The sequence below is a fragment of the Jatropha curcas genome, chromosome 4 (genome assembly GCF_041381405.1).
Source record: "Jatropha curcas cultivar XTBG-Jc1 chromosome 4, XTBG_Jcur_1.0, whole genome shotgun sequence".
Classification (NCBI taxonomy): domain Eukaryota; kingdom Viridiplantae; phylum Streptophyta; class Magnoliopsida; order Malpighiales; family Euphorbiaceae; genus Jatropha; species Jatropha curcas.
This window is the reverse complement of record NC_143154.1, coordinates 25,686,037-25,710,900: the sequence shown is the minus strand read 5'-3', so window position 1 is coordinate 25,710,900 and position 24,864 is coordinate 25,686,037. Positions and strand designations below refer to the sequence as shown.

Genomic DNA, 24,864 nt, shown 5'->3' with positions numbered 1-24,864 from the left:
TAAGAAAATCTTAAAAGAAAATTTAAATCATCTTAGTAATAGTTATGGGATGTTTGGCTACCGCAATTCAACGTTTCAGTGAAAATTACTTTCTAAAAGAATGTAGGAAAATTGTTATAGAAATGTTGAATTATCTTGTTTTTGGATAATAAAACAATTTTCAGAAAATTTAGGTATTTATTTTTAATTAAATTATAATTGTGTTAACAGATTTTGGATAACATCACAGGAATATTGTCTAATAGATGAAAATACAAAACTAAAATGGTAAAACTGCGATAACCAGTAACAACCGTCCCGTCGTAGACCGCCCGCAGCAGTTTCAAAAACTAGGCCACCCCACTTGCTTTAGAGTGTAGAGTCCATACCACACAACATTCTCTCTCTCTCTCCGTATGGCAAAACATACCAATTTATCCTCAACTGGACCAAGGATCTAAGGACTACATTTCCTCACTGTCAATTACATAGCAAGAAATCGAGAGCCCAAACTTTTTCAGGTAATCAAGCCATTTGATTTTGTACATTCTCTTAACTGTTTCTTTTCTTCTGTAATTTTTTTCAATGGAATGTCTTCTTGGCCTTTCTCTGAAATTACGGTTACCTTATATCTTTCCTGTTTCGTCTTTTCCATGTGGGTAAGGCTTTGTTTGTATTTGCATTGTGTGAACCTGACTCATGGGAAGCTTCCTTCCCAATTTGCCAATTTCTGGGATCTAATTTAACTAAAATCTGAAATACACTCTGCATCTTTTGTTTTGCTGGTACAAATGCCTTGGTGGAATTTGGAATCTCTTTCCTGCTTTAAGAATTTAAGGGGCATCTTTCAGGTTAGTGGGCTTTTCTTCTTTTTGTTTTTCCCTTCATTTTTCACATTGAAGAAGCTTCTTTCTTTCTTTATTTCCCTTTTGTTCTTTAGTCTTATAGCTGTTGAGTTGGACATGGGTTTTTGTAATCTGTAATTCTGTACCATGGTTTGTTCTTTTTTATGCAGTTGGAATTTTCCATGTTGTGTCAATAAATGTGCTCCTTTTTTCACTACTAAAAGAAATAATAGGATAGATTAAGTAACTCAGTTCAATTTGTGATGATATGTTGCCCAATTTGTACTTGCAATATTCTAAATGCTCAGTGGGTTGTACTTGGACTTATGTAATGAGAGTTAAAATCACCTTTCCTTGAGATTTGAAGGGGAAATATAGTGCTCAAGGACCAAGATACAATCTCTACTGCCTTCTATCGAATTTGTGCAGTAAAGCATGAGAAGTACTACCTATTTGCTATTCAATGCTATTGACAATAGCTTATTATGTTACCTGATTGGTGACCAATAACTTGCTTTCTCAGAATCTTTTCTCCAAAAATGGGTCTAAAAGTTATTGAGGGCATAAGGTTGGTAGGATAACCTATAATTTCATTTTTAAAATTATACCAGTCGCTTTCCAAACTGCAAAGTGATTTCTTGTGGATTTGTCCTTTCTTCTGTGCAATATATTGTTGTATGCTATTCGCAATACGCAAAGATTTTGCGAATTCTGCGAAATATGACTGCGTGCTAATCCTAATATACAGTCATCATCCTGTACCGTGTAATGATGTATGTGTTTGAATATATTTCACATATTTATAAGTAATACCTGCAGGCTGCAGACTTTTCCTCAATCTTTTGTTTCACATCCAACTAGTTTGGGTTTGGGTGTTTCTCACATTCAGTATAATGTAGAATTCTACATATCTTGGAGTTTGGATCATGCTCTAGTCATGATCCTTAATGGCATTTGAAATTTGTCCCGAAGGATAGGGACCTATCTGGTTACTGTTGCTTAAGTAGGTTCTTGGACATGAAAGTCAAAAATTGACATTTTGAATTGCACTCTCTTTTTTTATTATCTTTTTGAAGTGGCAATTCTTAGATTTAGAATCTACAGTTACTTGATGGAATTCTATTTTTTGCATGACAGTATAATGGCCCCAAATTTGTTCAAATGATGATTTGTATTCTGTCCTTTTTGATAATTTGGATTTCTTTAGGTAAACCTTAAATCACCGACAAAGCTCTAATTATACCATTAACTACCTGGTGTTGGCCATTTTAGCCCTTTCCTTTAGCACATGGAATACTGACAAAATAAGATTTATGATGTTCTATTAAATTATCATTTCTGCGGTCTTTTTACTTTAGAAAGTACCAGTCATTTATAGACACGTTTATTTACTTAACTTTGAATTCTCCATGTCATTTACCACTCAAAATAAGCTGTTGTTTGAGAAATAGCTGAGGAAGTAAAACATACAGCTTGTGTGAACAGCACATTGCACTCTCTGGCAAGTGAAAGTGTAGCTGGTGAAGGCATTTGAGAAAACATATTTCTTGGACATTTAATTTGTAAGCTATCAGCCTATAGGATGGCAATTCAGGGCAGTGGATGCTGGGAAAGTTAAATAGTTGACCCATCTGACATTTTGCTTTTAGCCAGTGGTCTAGTTTGTTGTGAACTAATTTTTTTTTGGGAAGTTGTTGGAAACTACTCTATATAGTGAGTTGGATAGTCTTCAGCAAGATGCTTATCGAATTACGAGAAAACTTAGTATTGCATACTGTAATGATGTCAAATAAATTCTCAAAATGTAATATCTGAGTCAACTTCCTTTATGAACTTTCTTTTATTCATATCAAGGGGTTGATTGAGGAAGACGAATATCTCTGCTCGATCATGTAATATTCGGCCCTAGGTTCTATTGCATCTAATTAAGGAGATCTATTGATTCATATTTGAAATATTTTCTTTAGCCTCTAGATTTCTGTCATGAGTCTGATAGCACAATGCAGTTTGGAAAATAACAAACAAACATAAAAAAATCTCATTGTCGGTTCTCAGATTTTCCATCGTTTGATCTTCCAAGGTCAAAAAAACAGAACTTTTAAAATACACTGGTAATTGCGGTGGAATTATTTAAAAATATGTATAGTAGTATGCTTGGATAGTGCTGCACACTTCACGAGGGATCATGATGGAGTCTCTAAATAGTGTTTTGTGGCAGCTAACTAGCAAGTACTGCTGCTTTTTGAGGAACTTATTTTTGCAGATTCATGAGCCACTCTCATGTATGGTTCGTATCACACTGGCATTTCAGGTTTGCGCATTGGCATTTGTAGTGTAGCATTATATAAGAATGATGTGCAGCATATTAAATGAACATGATTAATATTGTCATCGAGAATTAATTGTGTTTTGGTAGAATATGTATTTAATGCATTGCTCATCTTTCCTTGGTATCCTTTGAAATCTTGGTTTAACCTCAAAAGCTTTTAGTAGTGGATCAAAATATAACCAGGTTTTGAACATAAAACTTTTGGGCACTATCTATACTATCAGTTTTCCCTGAAAAATGATTTGTTGGATTATATAGGATGCTTCAACTAAGAGGCTGGATGTTACTGCAAATACTTGCCAATCATTTTCAACTCTTAACCTTGCACTGATAGAACACAAGAATGAAGAGGTATAGTTTTACCCTTCTGATTTTTGTTGAGTGTGGGTGATTTAATCTTATAATTTGATAGGATTTTGCATATATATTGGCAGGGCTAGTAACGTTGTTCTGTTTGTTCTCGTTCTGAAAAGAGTATTGAACATTAGGTTTCTTGGTTTGTTGTTTGTATAATCATTGGAATTTGAAGGTAAATAAGCTAATTATCATCATTGTACTGAATCAAATATGTAAGTGTCATCGTAAATTTGACTTACAGCATCTGTACTTCGCATACACCTTTCTTCTTCTCTTTTATGGTTATTGAAAGAACTAAATTCAAGACTTGAGTCGTATATTCATTGATGGCCATTTCTTTTACTCAATGATTGGATCAATTGAACCTAATCCTACAGAAGCCCAAGCTAAATGTGTTAATTATTGAAAAGAAAAAACTGACTAAATCTACTTTGAACCTATATCTCTCCCTGTATCACTGCACTTGTATCGGAATATTTGTATTTATCCCTATACCAATTTACTTCTACCTAATCCAGTTGCACCTTTATTTGCTTGTGATTGGTCATATCATTTGCACCAGCTCAGCTCAGCCCTTATCTGCATCTCTTGCTTTGCTCCAATAGCATTTCACATATGCTCCATTTGCACTTTAGATGTGCACTAGCATACTCAACCTAAGGCTTTTCAAGGTTCGCTGCAATTAATGTTTGATACAATGTTAAAGTTGGTTTATGTAAATGAAAAATGGCAATATTTTAAAAATTCATTAAAGTTTTGGAGTTATTGGCCATTACCTCTTTCTTTTTGTTTTTCTTCGTGGGAGTGGGTTGGGGGACTGTGGGGAGTGAGCAGGCATTTGTTTACTATGGTCGTGGAGAGATCATATGAAGCTTGGAGGGAGATGATAATGTGTACAGTGGTGTAGGGAGTCCTCTGTTATTTTCTTCTGACATTTAGTTGCCTGCAATTTTCATTCAGAGTTGACTCGTATAAAGGTTTTCAGTTTCACTTGGACATTTTCGTGGTTTAAAATAAATTGTTCTACCACAAGGTTTTAATTACAATATCTTTCTATGCTCACCTTCCTATACACATAATTTGACAGTCTTATTCTCTATTATTTATGAGAATAATGATATAACAGAATTAAGTATATCTGGTTTCACACTTTTACTCAATAAGTTAAAGAAGTAATGTTAATATGCAGTTTTTGAGAAGAAATTGCCCAAGCTTGTGATCACATTTCACCATGCTCAAATCAACTCAATTAGACTTTAATCGCGACCTTCTATGTCTTTCTTCCATTGTCAAACTTGCCAAGCATATCCTCTGTAGTTCTATTAATTTGAAACCCTTAAACTCTAGGGTACTCCTTCAAGGCACCAATTAAAACTATGTTATCTGCAAACAGTGTTTCACCAAGGAAATCATAATTGAATGTGCTGCATAAACAGTGTTTCACCAAATTTATTTTTACTATTGCAACTTCTTAATATACATTCCCTGCAGAGCTGAGTTGCATTTCTAGTGTGCTTTAATTAGAAGCTTAATTTATTGTCTGATTACTCTAAATTGTGTATACATGTATCAAGCAGTACAAGATGAGGGAGGTCCAGCTCGGTTCACATACTGTGAAGTCCCATGGAGTTGCAGTTGCAAGGACACATATGCATGATTGGCTTATATTGGTGCTTCTTGTGGTGATAGAAGTCATTTTATATGTTGTTCATCCGTTTTATCGGTTTATTGGGAAGGATATGATGACAGATCTTAGATACCCCTTGAAAAGTAATACAGTGCCTGTTTGGGCTGTTCCAGTAAGTTTCTGATCAACAATCATTTGATAAAAACCTTTAATAAGCCATCTGGGCAACAGTGTTGATGGGTTTTTTCTTTTTGGTATAATTAGATGTATGCCATTCTTTTGCCTATGGTGATTTTCCTAGTTGTCTATTTTCGTAGGAGAGACATCTACGATCTCCATCATGCCATACTAGGTGAAATAATCATCTGTTTCTTTCTTTCTATTTTTTTTTTTCTGTGAAAATTTCCATTATGCTTAACTGATGCACGAAACACTTTTACTATTGCAGGTCTCTTATATTCTGTTCTAGTGACAGCTGTCATTACTGATTCAATAAAAAATGCAGTTGGGCGGCCTAGACCTGATTTCTTTTGGCGTTGCTTTCCTGATGGAAAGGATGTATGCTTCTATTCTGTGGACCTGCCTTCTACTGTTTGGTACCTTCAGATTTTAGAAGTTAATATCTGATTGTTTCTCAGGTTTATGACCAATTGGGAAATGTAATATGTCATGGCGATAAAAATGTCATCAAGGAAGGGCACAAGAGTTTTCCAAGTGGGCATACTTCATGTAAGTTTATTTCGGCTTCTTTATCGTTACAACAAAGAATTAAGAAAAAATATGGACAATAAGTGGAACTTTATTTTACATGGGCAGGTTGGTATTATTTTAAACTGAACAATAAATAAAGTCTTTATGTGGATATTGAAGCATTTACATTTTTTGCTAGGAGAGGCCAGGGTATTACAAATTAGTTGAACACATAATACCCTTAGTTATACTTGCTCACACTTTTTTCTCTTTCGTTAACTTCATCCATAATCATTTCCATTGTCAGGGTCCTTTGCTGGCCTGAGTTTTCTGTCGCTCTACTTATCTGGAAAAATAAAAGTATTTGACCGCAGAGGTCATGTTGCAAAGCTATGCATCATCTTTTTTCCATTGCTAGTTGCTTGTCTTGTTGGCATTTCTCGAGTGGATGACTACTGGCATCATTGGCAGGATGTCTTTGCTGGAGGTCTCTTAGGTTTGTGCATCTATGCTTTTTTATTTTAGTTATTAAGTTGAAAGTGCTTTCACTGTCCAATCAATGATTAACTTAACTGTATTATCCTTTGCAGGGCTCGTAATTGCTACATTTTGTTATTTGCAGTTCTTCCCTCCACCATATCATCCTCAAGGTATGCTCCTCAACAAATTTCATGAAACTCCCTTCATTAGCGTCCAGTGGATTCTATGATGGTATCGTTCAGTGCATCCATTGAAATTTTTGTAAAATAGATTGAAACAAAATCCATTTATCTTGTTCTGTGCAATTATTCAACAATACAGTTTCTGAGTTCTCTAAACTGCATTAAGATGTATGCTCTGTCCATTTTGTCCCCTGCTGAATTTGACATAGTTCATTTGTAATTTTGCTTACTCTGTTTTAAATGGATGAGATGTGAACAAACATTGACTTTCAGCGTCAACGTCTCTCTAGACATTTGTTTCAAAAATCTGCATGTCTGTTCTACATGGTGTATTGGGAGCAAGTCTTCACTCAAACAAGTAGAAGCTTATAAATGACAGGATTCTTTTTTTTTTTTTTTAGTTTATCGAATTTCATAAAATTTGATCTTTGGGAACTGAACATTTCATTCATACTAAGAAACATAAACTTTCAAATGAGTTCCACAAAACCAAGGCTTGAAAGTTGTGTTTATGTTCAACTTGACCTAATTGATGGACAGTTTAGATCATGTTCATCTGAGCTTTCTGTTCATGTCTGTTTGTAGGTTGGGGGCCTTATGCTTACTTTAAGGTATTGGAGGAGTCGCGTGGAAGTGCACAAGCATCTACTACTATAAATTCGCTAAATTCAGATGCAAGAGAGAATGAAGAAGAAGAAAGGAATGGGTTTATGGGGCTATATTTGGCTCACAACTCTAGTTTGCCAATGGAAAACCAAGACATTGAAGAGGGAAGGAAGTAATTTCCAGTAGCTATATAAAGGCTCAAGTTCACCAGAGTAGAAGGAAATATTGCTTCTCCTTGTTTATCACCCTGCAACTTAGTAGCTCTTTTGTTTATCAGGTTTCCAAGAGATTAATTTTAACTTTTTTAAGTAAAATGTATATATTTATCCAGACTATATTATTAATAAAAGGCATAATTTATCAAAACACATTACAATTTTCATGGTTACGACTTTTTAAAAATAATTACAAGTATCCTCCTTAATTTTAGGTGATTAATGACTAATAATACGTAATTATTTGCGCTGACAAGAAAATCACCAACGACCCATGTAATCATTGACATTGCTTATTTTATTATTTTATTCAATTTTTCCTTTGAAAAAACAGTAAACATAAACAAGAAATTAATAAGTCGGTAAAAGAAAAGTAAAACGGAGATCCGAAAAGATCTTTCTAATTAATGGATTGTTTATGGTAAAGTCACCTTTTTTTTATTATTATATTATTTTTGGTTTATGGTAACTGAACTTTTTGATTATTTTATTATTTTTGAATGAAAAGAATCATAATTAATTAATTACGATCTTGTTTCCACAATAGTGATGTACCATCTTTTCTGTTCCAATATAAAGATATAATACATCTCTAATTTTCTTTTGTATTTTACGGATTCTTGATGAATTGAAAGACCTTTCTTTCTTTCTTTAATCTTTAGCCTTGAGAGTTGAGAAGCCATTAAAGCTGTAACTTGCAAGGTATTTCTTTTTTACTTCTTCTGTTATTTTTTTATTTTTTATTTTTTTGAGAATGCTTCTTCTGTTAATTAGTTATTGTCAGATTAATTTTTCTGTAATACTGTTTAAGCTTTATACGATGACTCACTGCTTATATTATTTATGTATTTACAGTGTCGAAATTCTACCTTTCTTCTCTTTTTATTTCTTTTTTCTTTTTTGTATGATTATATATTTTAATATTTTTTTTCGCTGTCCTAATTTTGTCATAGCTTTATTATCTTTTGTTTTTCTTCTTTTTTTCTCATCTTAAATATATATATATATATATATATATATATATATATATATATATATGTATGTATTCACTCTCTTTTTCTTATTTTGTTCATCGTGGAGGGGTAATTTTATTTTGTGACAGATTTATATTTTCCATCTTCATGAAATATTTTCATATATCAAATCAAAGCCCACCACAATTGTTTTTTTTTTCTGGGTCATGTTTGGATTTCTTTGAAATTGGGGGAAAAGAAAAACAATTCTTCATACTTTAATATATATATATATATGTTAATTCACTACGTAAAAAATAGATTTATGTTGTAATAACATCAAATGAAAAATGTGCATTATTACATTTATAAATCCTTTGGCTATCATGTTCCTGATAGTAAAATATATATCTCCATTTTCTTATCAGACAAAATACATGGATACTGAACTTAGGAAGGACATGATCAAGAAGGAGAGAGCTTTAAAGATTTCATTTCGAAAGAGAAAGAAAAGCTTGTTCAAAAAAGGCTATGAATTAGCAACTCTATGTGGTATTGACTTGTGCATTATCATCTTCGATCCAAAACAAGGTGACAACAAACAAGTGAAACCAGAAACCTGGCCTGCTGATCCTCTTAAGGTTAAGCACATAATCAAGAAATACAAACAGAAAGTGCAGGAAAAAAGACACTGTCAGATCTCTGACCATTCCAAGAACAAGCTGAAGAAGGTTAATGCTCAACTTACAGATTTGCGGAAACAAATATCTGTGACTAAGTATCCTCCATGGAATGATCGCATCAATAATTACTCTGAGGATGAATTGAAACAACTCATCTGTGAATTGGATGCTAAACTGAAATCTGCAGATGACAGAATCAAAATGATGAAAGAAACAGACACGAATCATATGGAAAGGTCATTTTTTCTTGAGGCTCAAGACCACAGAAGCCATGGATATTCAAGTGGGCAACAACAATCTAACATTCTTGATGTAATGCCAATTGATATTCAAGTACCAAGCTATTTCCAAGATGGTTCTCTAGGTTATCCTCATATGCTTCCATTGAATCCACATTTTTATGGGAATTGGCAACCGAAAATGTGGAATGACATCAGAAATAGCAGTGAATCTGTTGCTGCTGCACAAAATAATGATACTCAGTTTCCTCAAGTGAGTATACCTATGTGTTATGGTCAAGCATCTTGGAAATGGGAGGATGTGATGTGCAATAATAATGTAAATCCATGGTTGAACTATTTAGCTCCGGCTATGCAGCCAATGCCAGCGCCTTTTTTGCAGTATCCGATGATGGTTGGTGTTCTTCCTGAAATGCTTACTTCTCAAAACAATGGGATTACTGATTTCCTTCAAATGAAGGAGAAAGATGCAGGGAATTAGATGTGGGATTTTCTGAAGCTTCTTGGTTTATTTCCTTTATGTGTTGTTTTTACTAGGATTTTATTGTTCTAACAAGATTTTTATATACTACATGGTACATATCATTTTGGCTAAAGCATTAATTTCGTCTCTTGGTGCGTGTGAGATGTGCAATATTTCATTTTAGATTTCATTTGTTTCCGTAAAATAACTTGCACGAAAAATATTTTTCATAATTTTCCATTGTTTAGAGCATTCAAGAAAATAAGTCAACGGAAAATACTTTACTGGTCAAAGAAAAATTAAATCATTTTTTAATGAAAACAATTTTACATTTTCGAGAGAGTAAAATATTTTCCTAATATTGACAAACTTTATAAATTCATATTTTTTTAATTTATTAATCATCATAGTCACTACCACGGTCACCATTTATCACCGACTACCACCACCGGTGGACACTACCACCGGCCACTGACAGCTTTCATAATTTATATTTTTTTTACATTCTTCTCATATTTAATAATAAAATTTTTAAATTATAAAATTTTTATTATTAATAATATTTTTTATGGTCTTGTGAGATAAAGACTTTAGTATCTTTAACTAATTTTCAATATTATAATCAAACAACGGAAAATAAATCATTTGAAAAATATTTTTCAAAGAAAATGTTTTTCATAAAAATATTTTTTAGCAAGTTATTTTTTTGCAAGTTATTTTATAGAAACAAACGGATCATTAGTGTAGAATTTATCATTTCGCATTTTCTAATCATAAAGCACAAAAAAAGCAATCCAACAAGAATACAGTTAAATTTAAAATTATGTTTATCCGAATTAAAATATATCAATAATAATAATCAACCCACAAATTTGCAAATTAAATACGATAATCAAATAAATTAAGATCAAAACTACTAAAACAAGATGATAACCAAATAAATTGGGTATTATTACCTCACTGATTGGATAATCAAATGCCAAATAAAATTCCCTTCTTGTTAGAATCCGACTTCCTATCATTTGACATTTGAGAATTCAAAGAATCTAAACTAACACCATATCCAACTCCACCTCCATACCCAAACCCGAGTCCAATTCCACAGCCCATTCCGACTCCAAATACAAGCTTAAAATGGTTCCACGGCCAGCCACCGTAACCGAATGCGCCAACCAAACCGAAACCCGCCCCAATGCCGCATCCTATTCCTATACCGCCTCCAGGACCTACCACTGCTTCCTCTACTTTACGGTAGTTGTCTTGGAGAAATTCCGTTACGGGAAATTGGTTTCCAGTTTTCTTCTTCTTCTTTTTGGTGTTCCAAATGAAGCTTGAGTCGTCTTTATTTGGGTAGAAGTAATTGGATTTGGATTTCATGGTTGCGAAATAAGCAGAAGATAAGATCGTTGTGTTTATATATTGCTTACATTATTTCACTATTTTCAACGAGTAAATGGTTAAAACCTTAATTTTGTATTTTCACCGTTTTGTTAAAAGTGCCTAACATTTTACATTCTTAGAAGGTCAGTTGCTAAATCTTACCAAGGCAAATGCTAAAGCCGCCAAGAAAATCCCATACGCCTCTTAATTATCCGTTGTATCCTTTTAGACCAAACCACTCACCCCCTACTTCAAGTCCAATTAAGCTCTTAAAATTATCAGCCGATACGAAAAACCTCAAATTTGGTGAAATCATCCATGCCCATTTGATCATTACTAATCAAACCACCCAAAACAATGCAATTGAGGTTAACTCCTTGATAAATTTTTATGCTAAATGCAATGAGGTTTCGATTGCTCGCAAACTGTTCGATAATATGCTTCAAAGAAATGTGGTCTCCTGGAGTGCGTTGATGACTGGGTATTTACGTAATGGGTTTTCTTTAGAAGTGATTAGGTTGTTGAAAGATATGATTTTGGATGATAATGTAAGTCCAAATGAGTATATTTTTGCTATTGCTTTGGCTTCTTGTTCTGATAGTGGAAGAGTCAAGGAAGGTCAACAATGCCATAGTTATGTATTGAAGTCTGGGTTAGTTTTTCATCAATATGTGAGGAATGCTCTTTTGCATATGTATTCGAAGTCCTACACTGTTAAAGAGACTATGCGGGTTTGGAATTTAGTGCCTGGAAATGATGTTTTTGGTTATAATTCTGTTTTGAGTGGATTCTTGGAAAATGGTTATCTGAAAGAAGGTTTAGATGTTCTGAGCTGGATGGTGAAAGAGAATGTGAAGTGGAATAGTGTTACTTATGTTAATGTTTTTGGGCTTTGTGCTTGTTTGAAAGATTTGAGATTGGGTTTGCAAGTTCATGGTAAAATGTTAGTAAGTGATGCTGAATGTGATGCATATGTCAGTAGCACGATAATTAATATGTATGGAAAATGTGGAGAAGCTGTAAATGCAAGAAAAGTTTTTGATGAGTTACAAAGTCTAAATGTAGTGCTGTGGACAACGATTATTGCTGCTTATTTCCAAAATAGGTGCTTTGAGGAAGCATTGAATTTATTTCCAAGAATGAAACTTGTTTCAACACCAAACGAGTTTACTTTTGCTGTGCTACTGAATGCTAGTGCAGGATTGTCTGCTTTAAGACATGGGCATCTGTTACATGCATGCGCAGAGAAGTCAGGTTTTAAGGATTATGTCATTGTGGGGAATGCTTTGATCAATATGTATGCAAAAGGTGGCAATATTCAAGCAGCAAACAAAGTATTTGCAGATATGATACATCGAGACACCATTACTTGGAACGCAATGATATGTGGTTATTCACATCATGGGCTAGGCAAGGAAGCACTTAAAGTGTTGGAAGAAATGTTAGATAGAGGGGAGCATCCTAACTATGTGACTTTCATTGGGGTTCTCTCTGCTTGCAGTCATCTAGGTCATGTACAGGAAGGTTTCTCCTATTTAAGTTTAATGAAAGAGAGTGGTGTTGAACCTGGATTGGAGCACTATACATGTATTATTGGCCTTCTCAGCAAGGCTGGAAGAATTGATGATGCTTATAATTTTATGAGGTCTACACCTATAAAATGGGATATCGTTGCCTGGCGTACTTTATTCAATGCTTGTAATGTTCATCGAAACTATGGTTTGGGAAAGCAGATTGCAGAATGGGTCTTAGAGATGGACCCTGATGATGTGGGAACATATACACTGTTATCTAATATGTATGCCAAGGCAAAGAGTTGGGAGGGAGTAGTCAAAATTCGGAAGTTGATGAAAGACAAACATATCAAGAAAGAACCTGGAGTAAGCTGGATAGAAGTAAGAAGTGTTACCCATATTTTTGTTTCAGAAGATATTAATCATCCAGAACACGTTAAGATTTATGAAAAGGTAAAGGAATTATTGGCTATGATTAAGCCTTTGGGATATGTTCCTGATGTTGACGCAGTACTGCATGATGTAGAGGATGAGCAGAAGGATCACTATCTTAGTTATCACAGTGAGAAGTTGGCCATAGCATATGGTCTTATGAAAACGCCTTCAGAAGCACCTATCGTTGTAATAAAGAATCTAAGGATATGTGATGATTGCCACTTGGCCGTGAAACTTATTTCAAAGGTGACAAATAGGAGGATCATTGTTAGAGATACCAATCGTTTCCATCATTTTCAAGATGGATATTGTTCTTGTGGAGATTATTGGTGATTATTAATGTATTATTCAGTTGTACGTATAAGCAGAAAATTGCATTATTGACAACACACAGATTGCTGAGACCAATACCATATTAACCTTCCTGCTACACAAAGATGTTGAGCCTGTTGGAGGTCCCACGCGGCATGATATTATGTAAGTTATTCAAAAAAAAATATTTCCGTTACTTGCATTTTCGTTTCTTTTTGCTTCAAGTTTTGTTGTCCTTTTCATTAGAAAGTGAACATGCTGGTGTTGCTTCTCCTTTCAGGTCATCAAGGTTTAGGCTTTCAGACAAAAAAAGAAAAAAAATAAAAAAAAAATGGAACTAGAGTTGTATTATCGGTCAGTAAACCATTTTCGTATTAACTTTTTATTTTTTGATTTATTCATCTGGAGTTACTGCTCACATTGAATATAACCTTAACTCCGTAAGCTGGGGCGGAATTAGAAATTAAAACTTAAATTTTTTAGAAAATCATTTTTTTATTTTTTTGAAATTTTGGGGGGCCAAGTAAACAAGGGGTCCGCCCCTGTTCGTAAAGGGAGAAAAAAAAAAAAAAAAAAAAAGACTAAGAGAGTGGAAAAGAGTTGCAGATATATAATCCGATATGTATTCAAGAAAAGCTGTTCTCCATGAATTTTACAAATTCACTGAAGTCTATCTTTCCATCTCCGTTTTGATCATAAGCTCTGATCATATTTCTGCAGTTCTCCAGTTCAAATCCTTCCTTTAATCCAAATCTGCAGAGCACTATCTGCAACTCCTTCGCATCGATAAATCCATCTGTATTCTCGTCAAAAACATTAAAAGCCTCCTTTACTTCCTCTAAGCTTGGCTCCTCATTAAATAGCCCTGAAAGCTCATTAAAACCAATAAACTCATTGAGCTTCTCGCCTTCTGGGCTGCAAAAAAGTCCTAACTTTCCCATCACCATCTCCACTTCTTCTCTGCAAAGGCTTTTATCATCCCTTTTAACGCCACAGTGATGCTGTTGGTTGGATGACTCAGACTCTTGGTTCTTATTCTCTTCCCACCTCCTTGAGTTACCAAAACTAAGTTGGGATCGGAGAGAGAACCAAAATCTAGAGAAAAATTTTTGTATGTGACTGACCTTATCTTCACAGAATAAAATGTCAATAGATGTCAATAACAACTCGTTGTATGATGATTTTTGCAGATTTTGAGCCATGGCCGACTCCATATTTGCAAGAAATGATAATGGAAGGCTTAACTTTCTTCCAACTTAAAAGTAAAGGAAATGCTTTCAGCTCAAGAAAGCAGTCAAAGAGGAAAGATGCTTCAGAGGAATTTATCAAGGAATGGAATGGATGAGTAGTTTATATATAGTTTATACAGCAGGGGGTTTAGGAAGTATTTATTGCCTTAATGTCGGGCGGCAAACAGAAAATCTAATATTGGGAGAAGGTGCAAGAAAAGAAAGGCAGAGAAACGGTCACCTGTCTATTTGTGCAAATGAAAGGAAGTTTCTCTGAATTTTGGTTGAAGTCTATTTAAAAAGAAAAAAAAAAAAAAAGGGTTAGGCGGGGATTTTTCATTTTTGGCTTATCTACCTGGAAATAGTAGACAATTACCAAGAATATGTCTATGCCCTTCTCAGTGGATTTCTCAGTTGACTGAAATCTGTACACTTATATTTAAATTGGAATTTCTTGGAAAGCAGAAAAATAGTGGACTATTCACTCTTTTTCATTTTCATTAGCACTGATTTTGTATCATCAGTTTCATTTCCATGCAGTGGTCTACCCGATTAATAATTTCATTTGGACTTTGGAGGTAATTACACGTTAAAAAGGAGTCGGTCAACCAGTGGAAACTTGTGGGAAACGTTTCTTTTGTAAATTCCTGGAAAAATGGCTTGGAATTTATTTAGGGCGTGAGACAATGACGTCCGGAAACGAATGACTTATTTACACTCAATGTATAAGTTTATATATACGGAAACACCAATTAAAAAACAGTTTTTTAGTTTAAATGAAAGTATTTTTAACCATTCATTGAACAAAAATAAAACCATAACAATTATTTAAAAAATCTTTCTTTGATTGCTTGGTGTATGATTGGTTTCATACATCAGAGTGTAGATAAGTCTTTTTATGCATTGATTCATAAATGTCATATTTTGATGGTGAAGGGAATTAAAGGGAAAACGGTAGATACTCCCGAGGAGTAAGATGGGATGAATTGAATCTCTTCTTTTTTAACCAGAGATTTTAATTTGAGCGCTGAGTATGAAGTCTTTTAAACCCTTGGGAGGGAGCGCTTTGCCCCCTTGTGAATATGAAAATAGGGAACAACAGATCTAAAACAATACAGAGGAAAGTTTTTCACAAAAAGCTTACTTTTTCTTGATATTAATGTAGATTTAACTGTGAAAATAACGTGCGAATTAATACATAGTTGTTAATGTTTGAAAACCCTATATTTTTTTTTGCAAGAATTCAATTAGCTAAATTCTCATGTTAGACACTATTATTTTGAGAATGTATTTTTTTAAGCTAAAAGAATAAATTAATTTGAAAGAAATGAAAATCATGTGACAAGTTGCGTGGACAGGAAAAAAAAAAAAAAGAAAAATTATCTTAATTTTTAATTATTTAACACATTGAACAATTCTATCAATTTTAAATTTATTCAAACACAAGACTTTTAATATATGATTATTTTAAATTGAATTTTTTTTGTGTAAGAAATATATAAAGGGTTTGTAATTTGTACTTTCTCTAAATCTTTTCCCACAAGCAGATTTAAATACAGATTGGGGACCATAAACTCTTCAACAAGACATCTGAGAATGACAGATTCCATGAAGATTCTGTTCTTTGTGTTCATTTCACATTGTTTTTTAGTCTCAGAAAGGTATAGATGAAGTAAAATTCATAAGAATAGATGTGAACTGCAAATTTTCTTTTGTAGTCATTTTCATTTTTTAATGCCATGTAACTCGCAAAAACACCAATTTCCATTCACAATAAAACGTGTTTCCATTTAGTAAAGAAATTATAATTTTTTTTTTTATTTTAGTGTTTCAACTTTATTTTTATTTATTAAATATAATTTTTTTTTACTAATTATAGTAAATCAGTACATGGACTTGACCCATCCTGCTTACTAATTCACTAGGCTTGAACATATATATATATATTACATAGTCAAGGATTATATTATTTTTAATAATAATTTGTATCAATATCAAGCTTTTATTTATTTATTGTTTCTCCTATTATTGTTTAAAACTTTTTTGTTGCAGCCAAGGTTATCTACGTCCTTATTATTAATAGTCTTTTTACAACGTGCGTTGCATATTGATTATACTTGTAATTCATACTCGTTCAATTTTTTACTTATTATTTATATTTATATTTATTTTTTAATATTAAATATTGATTATAATTTTTGTCTTATATTATTTAGATTTTTATACCATTAAAATAAACTTTTATATAAGATTAATGCGAATATAACGATTAATTAATAAAAGCAGTGTATATATACACACGTTTCAACTTAATTTATATTGTCATTTATCTAAAATTCATTATAACTACAATATGTTTCAATATATATCAATACATAGATATTATAATAAAATATTATATATATTTTTAAAATTAAAATTTTCAACTGCCCATCATCCTGCCTACATATATTTTCATTTTATTTAAAAATAAATTTTCAAAGTAAAAATTTAAAAATTTTGAAAAGTTTAATTATATATATTCTATTTGAAAAATTGTTATAAAAAAATATATTTTTTATCTCTCATAAATAAAAATTTTAAATTATAACAAAAATAGAATCAAATATTTAAAAAATAAATTTAAAAAATAAAATATAAAAATTTTCAAAAGTCTCCTTATCATATATATCTATTAAAAAATAATATGTTCATACTAGGTTTCTTTTAAAAGAAAATATCACGTATTATATTAAATATCCAATCACATTACATCTTTGAGAAAATAAATTTATTTTGGTATTAAAAATTCTTAAATTATTTTCACGATTTTTCCTTGTATATTTAAAATATTTACATTGTTTTATATTATAATTTAGTTTGCAAAAATGTTGAACGAAAAAGTTAGGGATACACTTCGGTATTGCAATAAAATAAATAATTACATGTATAGTAGAAATTAAAGTTTAAATAAATACTCATGGATACCATTAAAAATAAAAATAATTGTTGATTTATTTAGTAATTAATTCATTATGAAATTCAGAAATAATCGAATGTAAACTTTTCAAATCAATTAATAAAAATTATTAAAAAAACTCAATTGATTAATAATTTAATATCATAATTTATCAATTATTAAAAACTCAAATTATTTAATAAACTCAAATTATTATCAATTATCCAAAAGGATGTTTTAGGATTTCTAAACTTTTACTAAGGTTATTATAGGTAATCTCATTTTTCTCCCTTCTTTCCCACTTTTATCTATTATTATTAACTATTATTATTATTATTATTATTATTATTATTATTATTATTATTATTATTATTATTATTATTATTTATGCTACAAAATTAAAAAATAATTAAAATTAAAAATACTTAAAAGAAGACATTGATTTCAGTTTAAAACTTATTAACTATTATTATTATTATTATTATTATTATTATTATTTATGCTACAAAATTAAAAAATAATTAAAATTAAAAATACTTAAAAGAAGACATTGATTTCAGTTTAAAACTAAAACCCGCTGTTTCGAAACTAAAAAAAAAGCAGTTTGAATCTAATTCCATCATTCCATCGTTCTCAATCTTTTGCGTCAATTTTCTACATGAATTTTATAACTTTTGTTCAATTTTCCCACCAACTCATACTTAAACAGTGCAAAGACTCTGATATTAACTTTGCGACTCGCGTGAATAATAAGTTTAGAGGACAAACGTTCAATATTATTATTTTTTCTTTTTTCTGAATTACAAGTTCATCCAGCAAATCGGACTTTATTCTTAGGAAAAAAAAAATTATCAATGGCGCTAAACATTCTAACTTAACCTATATAACTCCTAACTAGTAAAATTAGATTGACTAAATATATATTTAAATAGTTAAAAAACGTTTTAGTATTCCAAAAGTTATATCAATTACATATTAATTTAATATTTTAAATATAAAAATTAAAAACTCTTAAAATTTATTATTATTAATATGAAAAATATATATAATATTCTCAAACTTCTTAATTTAAAAAGTATAATTTTAAAAGTATGATAGGTCATCCGTATAGTTTAAAGTACTATACTTTTTTTTTTTTGGGAAAAATATAGGAGCTAATATATATATATATATAATTGCTTGTTGTAATGAATACGAAATAATTTCTATACCAAACATGGTAAGCTCATAATACAGAACCGTAAGAAAACTCGGGCTTATCCCATTGTGCGTCATGGAATGGGACCATATATATATTTCTGAAGAAAAAAAATATTTATGAAGCTAAATTGGTACTCAATTTTTTGAATATTTTTCTTTTTCTTTTTTTACAAATTTTTGAGTTTTTTTCTTTTATTTACTATGGTTTTTTCTTTGTTTTTACAACTTAATTGGACACAAAAATATTTTTTAATTTAAAAATTAATATTGTTATGATGATAACCAATATTTTTTAAATTTAATGTTGTGTCTCTAAAAACTATGTATCTATATACTCTCTTTTGGTTAAATCTCAATCATCTTTTATCTATTATTGGTTTAAGTTAATAAATAAATGAGGAACGAAATTTAAATTAATTTCTCATTTGAGCATAATATTCAGATATACAATCTAGAATGGAGTAAGAACGTGAATGAATTGGTCAGCTCTCATGGTTACTCCCAGAATCAAATTATGGTGTGGAAATATATGCTATTAACAAAGGTATCATGTATTGAAACTGTCAAAGATAAAAACTTTCTTATAATTGAATGCATGGGACTAAATCTGTATTTTTTTCCTTGGAATATGTACAGGTTGCAATCCTATTTGGCCATAATTTGTATAGCATGTGAGTACTATGTCTTGCCATGTCCCTTGATGGTTAGGTATGCAATGTTGCCTCTTTGACATAAACTATATTTTTCCGGTGTTTATTTAAATTGCTTTAGAAAAATCATGACATTTCTATCTTTCCTACACCTTGCTAACTCTAAATATTGCAGTTGCAGTTTACAAAAGCATCAAAAATAAAAGCCAAACTTATCAATCTTACAAGTAACACTTTTGTGTTCACAGACAAACTTATTAAGTAATGAACTTAATTATGAATTGCAGATATAGTGTCTTGTTGTGAGGGTGCCCATTCAGTGAGACCCACATTTAAAAAAAAAAAAAAAAAAAAAGAGGAAGAGAAGAAGAAAACGTGGTGGGTTCCTCCGACATATAGGACTCACGCAACTTGAAAATAAAAGAAGTGAAGACAATTTTTTTTTTTCGGTGGACGCATGATTAACGCGTCCACCTCTCCTATAAATAGTAAATGATTCAGTTCATTTCGACACACCAACAAGAAGAATAAACACAGAAGAGAAAGAAAAATATGTGTTTGAGAGGAAGTGAGTTATCTAGTTTTAGGAAGTGTTCTAAAACTAGGGTAGGAAAAAATAATGAGGATAATTTGGGTGTTTTTAGAAAAAACTTTTGAGTGCCATTATTTTGTATTACTCTCTTTGTGTACATACTATTTTTTAGTGGAAGAAATATTTAGAATTTGTCCAGTAGACGTAACCCTAAACAGTTAAAGGTGAACTACGTAAATTTTTGTGTGTTATATTTTTATTTTTCGTTGCATAATTATTCTCATAATTTTTATCACCGGGCCCTAACATGCCTAGAGCAGAGATGACAGTTTGAGGTTTTGGAATGTCTTTCTATCGATAAAAACACTGATAGGCAGGACTGCTTAATACAGTCCATTGTACTGGTTTTCATATGCTTAGATTCTTTCATTAAACTTTTTCTCTATGTTTTTAAGCAAAGATCAAAGAGATAGGTCTTTAGTAAGTGGAAAGAACTCAAATTCGGAGATAACCCATTGCAAAAATCAACTTAAGGTATATGCTGTAAACGGAGGTACTAAATTTTTTATGCTGCTGCCACTATAAGTTTACGAAGTGAGGGTGAGGATTATTGTATTTTATATTTGTGTTTCTTTTATTTTTCTTCCTGTGTGCCAATTTTGGAAGTGGTGTTATGCATATTAGTGCAGGATTTATAAAGTGTTCCTTCACCCCTATTTTAGATTTAGTTACTTAGTAAATTACTGATAGGCTACTATATGCTACAAAAACTGATTGTATGGAGTTAAGCTCATCTCTTTTCTTTCGTTTATTTTTGCACATGCATGGGTCATGGTATTGTCTTTTGATACCATATTTAACACATATTTCAAATGATGATAAATATATTGATAATAAATAATCATTTATTATAAATCGATTGTGATAATTATTTATGTAAATTAACTACAACTAATAGAAAATTAAAAGATGAAATCCTATTTGGTTCTATGGTATATATTTATGCATAGATTTAATAAATATTGATTTTTAATATTTAATTTAAATTTTTATATCTCAATTTTTATTAAATTGATTTGTAGATAAATAACTTTAGAATTGCATGTTTAAATTAGTTCCTTGATCAGGTAATAATTTTGTTTTATTTACATAATTACTTACCAATTAGTTAGGTTTTAATATTGAATTTGAAGAACTTATGATTTTTCAAACCAAAATGAAATATTTTATTTTATTTTATTTTACAATTTTTTAAATTATAAACTATAAATTATAAATTACAAAATTAAATATATAAAAAGCAATCCGCGTAATGGGCAGGCCTTCATCTAGTTAAATATGAAGACTCTACTCCGCATTAGCTTTTTATATAACATTTAGCGTTTTGACTGAGTCAAATATCATTTATATTATTAATAATATTCGGTGATGTAGCATTTATAATAATATTTAAAATTTAAGGGAGCATGTCATGAAACATTACTTTCTTTAATGTTTGATGAAACGTGCTACTAGGACAGTTAATAGTTACTAAAACAACGAACCATTAAACAAAAGGAGTAAATTTGTCAGTTTTTATATGTTGTAATAATTAAATTGAAAAAATAATTGCATAGAAAAAAATAATAAAAAAATTTTGGTCATGTAATAATTGAAATTAAAAAAATAAAAATAAATCACATTTTGTTCTTTCTTATTCCTTTCACTACTACTTTAGTTGCAAAGACCCTTTTTTTCTTTTTTATTTTTTATTTTCTTGAGAAATAAAAATATTTTGCTTAACACAGTTTTACGATATCAATATCCATTAGCAATCCATCTGCCCTATTTCATCCCAGATTGGACAAAAGTGTTGATTTTAAAACTGGCAAGACATGAATGAGTTTACACCTCATCATTTTGTTTTTTCAATTAGTATTAAAGGTATTTTCGAATCAGCTTAGACGTTTCAAAATTAAATTTTATTTTTAGATATTTTAAAAGCTTATTCTCCCAAATTGATTTGATACAATTCAAAATATTATGACTAATAATTCTGCAGTTGAGCTCTAATTAATAACTATTCTTACTAACTAGATTTGGTTAAAAAAACAAGGGAAAAAACTCACGTCAAAACCTTAGTTGACAAAAAAAAAAAAAAAAAAATTCATTATATATTTTCTATGAACTATATTATCCCAATTTCACTAAACAATAGTAAAAATTATGAAACTGTCAAATCTCATCATCATTCTTAATTTTTAAGGAGCATATTTATCAATATATATATAATATATCAAATATTAGGAGAAGCAGACTACATGTTAAAGGAGAGGGGCAATTGCTCCCTCCTATTTTCTGTGTAAAAACAATTTCTCCTAACAACAGCCATGTTTGAACTTTGGCTAAATGGAATTTCAGAAACGCTTTCAACCATTTTGTCCTCTTCTATTTTTTTATAATATTTTTATAATAAATTTTTATAATAGTTTGCTCATTTCTTTATAAAATCTAGCTTTGCCCTTTGAGGAGGAGAAAACCTTGTTTTTTTTTAAAAAAAAAAAAATTCATGGAATAAAAATTAATATGTTTCTATAATTTTTTTATTTATTAAGAAACTCAATAAGTTAATATAACACGATGAACTATACAATAGATTAGCTCTAAGCCTCTGACTCAAATTCAAAACTTCACATATTTCTATGATTTTATATAGAAAGTCTAATAATAAATTATTTATACAAAAAATAAATAAAAACTTGATTTGAAGTATTTGATCGAGTTGAGAAAACATGATATATGTTATAAGCAGTCGCTCGATACACGCTCTTCAACGGTAAATAAATGATATAACAGTAAATTAAATGCAAATTGTTCAACGTTTGATTTAAGGGAAAATAATTAATTTGTCCCCAAGGTTTGACCAAACTAACTAAGTCACCTAGTAGTTTGGCAATATTAATTAATGGTCTCTGAAGTTTGACTAAACTAAATAAGTCATCCAGTAGTTTGACAACATTAATTAATGGTTTCTGAGATTTACCTCCGTTAAATCATTTGGTCCTTCCAACTATTTCCTTTAGATTTTTTCGTTAAAACCTTTAAAAAAGATTTAAAAAATACCCTGAAACTTAAGAAGGGTAAATGATTAATTCATCCCTGAGGTTTGACCAAACTAAGTTATCCCTGCAGTTTAACAATATTAATTAATGCTTCCCGAGATTTACCTTTATCAAACCATTTGATTATTCCGTCCATTTCTCCAGATTTTTCCATTAAAACCTAAAAAAAAAAAAAAAGAATAAAATAGCTTGACATTTAAGAAGAAAAAGATTAAACTAACTTAGGTTAGAATTTTTATTTATTGTGGAGGGAAAACGAAGAGTCAATTTTGATGAATATAATGTGTCACTTTACTGTCTTGAGCCACCAACAAAAAGATAAAGAAAAATATACATCAAGTTAATATCAATAAAAATAATAGACATTTAATTCAAGAGAACAAGTTATTTTATATATTCCATTACAAATTACAACTAATGAAATGAAGGTAGGATCACAGGAATAGTAAGAATATTTTAGAAAATAAAAAAAAATTCACCGTTTTTGCAGAATTCCAATTGTAAAATTGATAAGACTTAAGTGTAATTCCGTTATAAAGCAAATAACCTAAGTTATTTTAGTCTTATTTTTCTTAACTGTAATGATATTTTCGTCTTTTTTTAAGATTTTAATAGGAAAATCAGGAGAAAATAAATAGAATGATCAAATGGTTTGACGAAAGTAAACTTCAGGGATCATTAATTAATATTGCTAAACTGCATAAATGACTTAATTAGTTTAGTTAAACCTCAAGGACGAATTAAATAATTTCCATTCCTATATGTTATGGTATTTTAGTCTTTTAAAAGGTTTTAACAGAAAAATCTAGAAAAAATGGATGAAAAAACCAAGTGGTTTGATGGAGGTAACTTCGGAAACCATTAATTAATATTGTCAAACTATTGAGTGACTTAATTAATTTGGTCAAATCTCATAAACGAATTAATTATTTTCACTTGATTTAATCCGGTTACGTTGATGTTGGAGTTCAGCTTAATTTGAATAGATTGGATACGTGTGGAAAAGGTCTTTATTTCAACAGTTAATTTAATTAAACAAAGAAAGATTAGCCATTTGATAAACACTAATCACATTAATCAGATTTTGGTTTATGTACTGTGACAGCCAACACGTCTCATTCCTGTCATGGGTCCCATATAATAATTTACTAAGTATATTTTATTTATTACTTTCAAAAAAAAAATATTTAATTGATCCCTTCAATTAATTAAATAGTTTCTGCTGCCAGCAACATATCCTTGAAAATTAAATCTTAATTTGAACTTGATTTCGCATCCATCCAAGAAGAAGAAAAAGATAAAGGAAATTTAAAAAAAAATAATAATATTTTGCTACAAACAATTGATAGGCATCCAATTGCTTTCGCATCTAATGACGATCTCTCGGAATTTGACTAATTTTTTTTTTTTAAATTCTTGGCAAGGATGAATTATTAGTACTTTAAACTAAAGTGTTGAATATTTCATCTGGACGCGGTGGCATATTTTGTTTGAGCATGTGCTTAGGATTTTAGTTTTATATTTTTTTTGGTATATGGTGTTACTGTTGTATCCTGGTATGAGATTATCGATATTTTGACCAAATTTTTTTACTTAAATTATCCAATTTAGGTTAATCCATTAACATAAATTTAATTTGTCTCTCTTGTTCTAGGTGATAAGTTTACGTCTCTCTTGTTCTAGGTGACAAGTTTCTTTTATTCTCTCTTGTTATATGTCTTTGAACATAAATTTCTTTAATAATAGCATTTGAGATAATGCAGTGGCTAAAAAGAAAGACATAGGGGAAGACTGGTGTAGCAGCATTGAAAACTGATATGAGTAAAGCCTATGACAGAGTTGAATGGCTTTTTCTGGAACAATTAATGTTAAAACTTGGTTTTCATGTTTTATGGGTGAACAAAATAATGGCTATGGTTTCTTCT

The 24,864-nt window shown here is 30.6% G+C and overlaps 4 protein-coding genes across 6 annotated transcripts; 3 read left to right on the top strand and 1 right to left on the bottom strand.

The window, feature by feature from the left end:
• The first annotated feature begins 277 nt into the window (after positions 1-277).
• LOC105638770 (putative lipid phosphate phosphatase 3, chloroplastic) lies at positions 278-7,461 on the top strand. Of its 2 annotated transcripts, XM_012222630.4 has the most exons (10): positions 278-500; positions 810-830; positions 3,412-3,504; positions 5,088-5,309; positions 5,402-5,489; positions 5,586-5,695; positions 5,776-5,866; positions 6,135-6,323; positions 6,418-6,477; positions 7,075-7,461. In XM_012222630.4, exons 4-10 carry the CDS (start codon positions 5,094-5,096, stop codon positions 7,269-7,271), a joined length of 951 nt encoding a protein of 316 aa, XP_012078020.1. In that variant the 5' UTR covers positions 278-500; positions 810-830; positions 3,412-3,504; positions 5,088-5,093; the 3' UTR covers positions 7,272-7,461. The 2 variants fall into 2 exon arrangements, with proteins under 2 accessions (XP_012078020.1, XP_012078018.1); XM_012222628.4 differs by lacking the exon at positions 278-500 and having other exon boundaries at positions 524-830.
• Positions 7,462-7,870: 409 nt separating this feature from the next.
• LOC105638814 (agamous-like MADS-box protein AGL82) lies at positions 7,871-9,805 on the top strand. The gene is made up of 2 exons (XM_012222677.4): positions 7,871-8,012; positions 8,692-9,805. The coding sequence occupies exon 2, from the start codon at positions 8,701-8,703 to the stop codon at positions 9,664-9,666; it is 966 nt and encodes a 321-aa protein (XP_012078067.3). The 5' UTR covers positions 7,871-8,012; positions 8,692-8,700; the 3' UTR covers positions 9,667-9,805.
• An 889-nt stretch (positions 9,806-10,694) lies between these two features.
• On the top strand, positions 10,695-15,018 carry EMB2744 (Pentatricopeptide repeat (PPR) superfamily protein). Of its 2 annotated transcripts, XM_012222636.4 has the most exons (3): positions 10,695-13,454; positions 13,570-13,643; positions 14,480-15,018. In XM_012222636.4, the coding sequence occupies exon 1, from the start codon at positions 11,199-11,201 to the stop codon at positions 13,308-13,310; it is 2,112 nt and encodes a 703-aa protein (XP_012078026.1). In that variant the 5' UTR covers positions 10,695-11,198; the 3' UTR covers positions 13,311-13,454; positions 13,570-13,643; positions 14,480-15,018. The 2 variants fall into 2 exon arrangements, with proteins under 2 accessions (XP_012078026.1, XP_012078025.1); XM_012222635.4 differs by lacking the exon at positions 13,570-13,643.
• On the bottom strand, positions 13,897-14,503 carry LOC105638771 (putative calcium-binding protein CML46). The gene has a single exon (XM_020681146.3). It carries the CDS (start codon positions 14,501-14,503, stop codon positions 13,916-13,918), a length of 588 nt encoding a protein of 195 aa, XP_020536805.1. The 3' UTR covers positions 13,897-13,915.
• Positions 15,019-24,864: the final 9,846 nt, after the last annotated feature.

Bases quoted from the DNA above. Each gene is read 5' to 3' on its own strand.
- LOC105638771 (XM_020681146.3), bottom strand. From the start codon at position 14,503: ATGGAGTCGGCCATGGCTCAAAATCTGCAAAAATCATCATACAACGAG.
- LOC105638770 (XM_012222628.4), top strand. From the start codon at position 771: ATGCCTTGGTGGAATTTGGAATCTCTTTCCTGCTTTAAGAATTTAAGG. The intron at 3,505-5,087 runs GTATAGTTTTAC...TGTATCAAGCAG, and splicing joins TAGAACACAAGAATGAAGAG to TACAAGATGAGGGAGGTCCA. The intron at 5,310-5,401 runs GTAAGTTTCTGA...TGGTATAATTAG, and splicing joins TGCCTGTTTGGGCTGTTCCA to ATGTATGCCATTCTTTTGCC.
- LOC105638814 (XM_012222677.4), top strand. From the start codon at position 8,701: ATGGATACTGAACTTAGGAAGGACATGATCAAGAAGGAGAGAGCTTTA.
- EMB2744 (XM_012222635.4), top strand. From the start codon at position 11,199: ATGCTAAAGCCGCCAAGAAAATCCCATACGCCTCTTAATTATCCGTTG.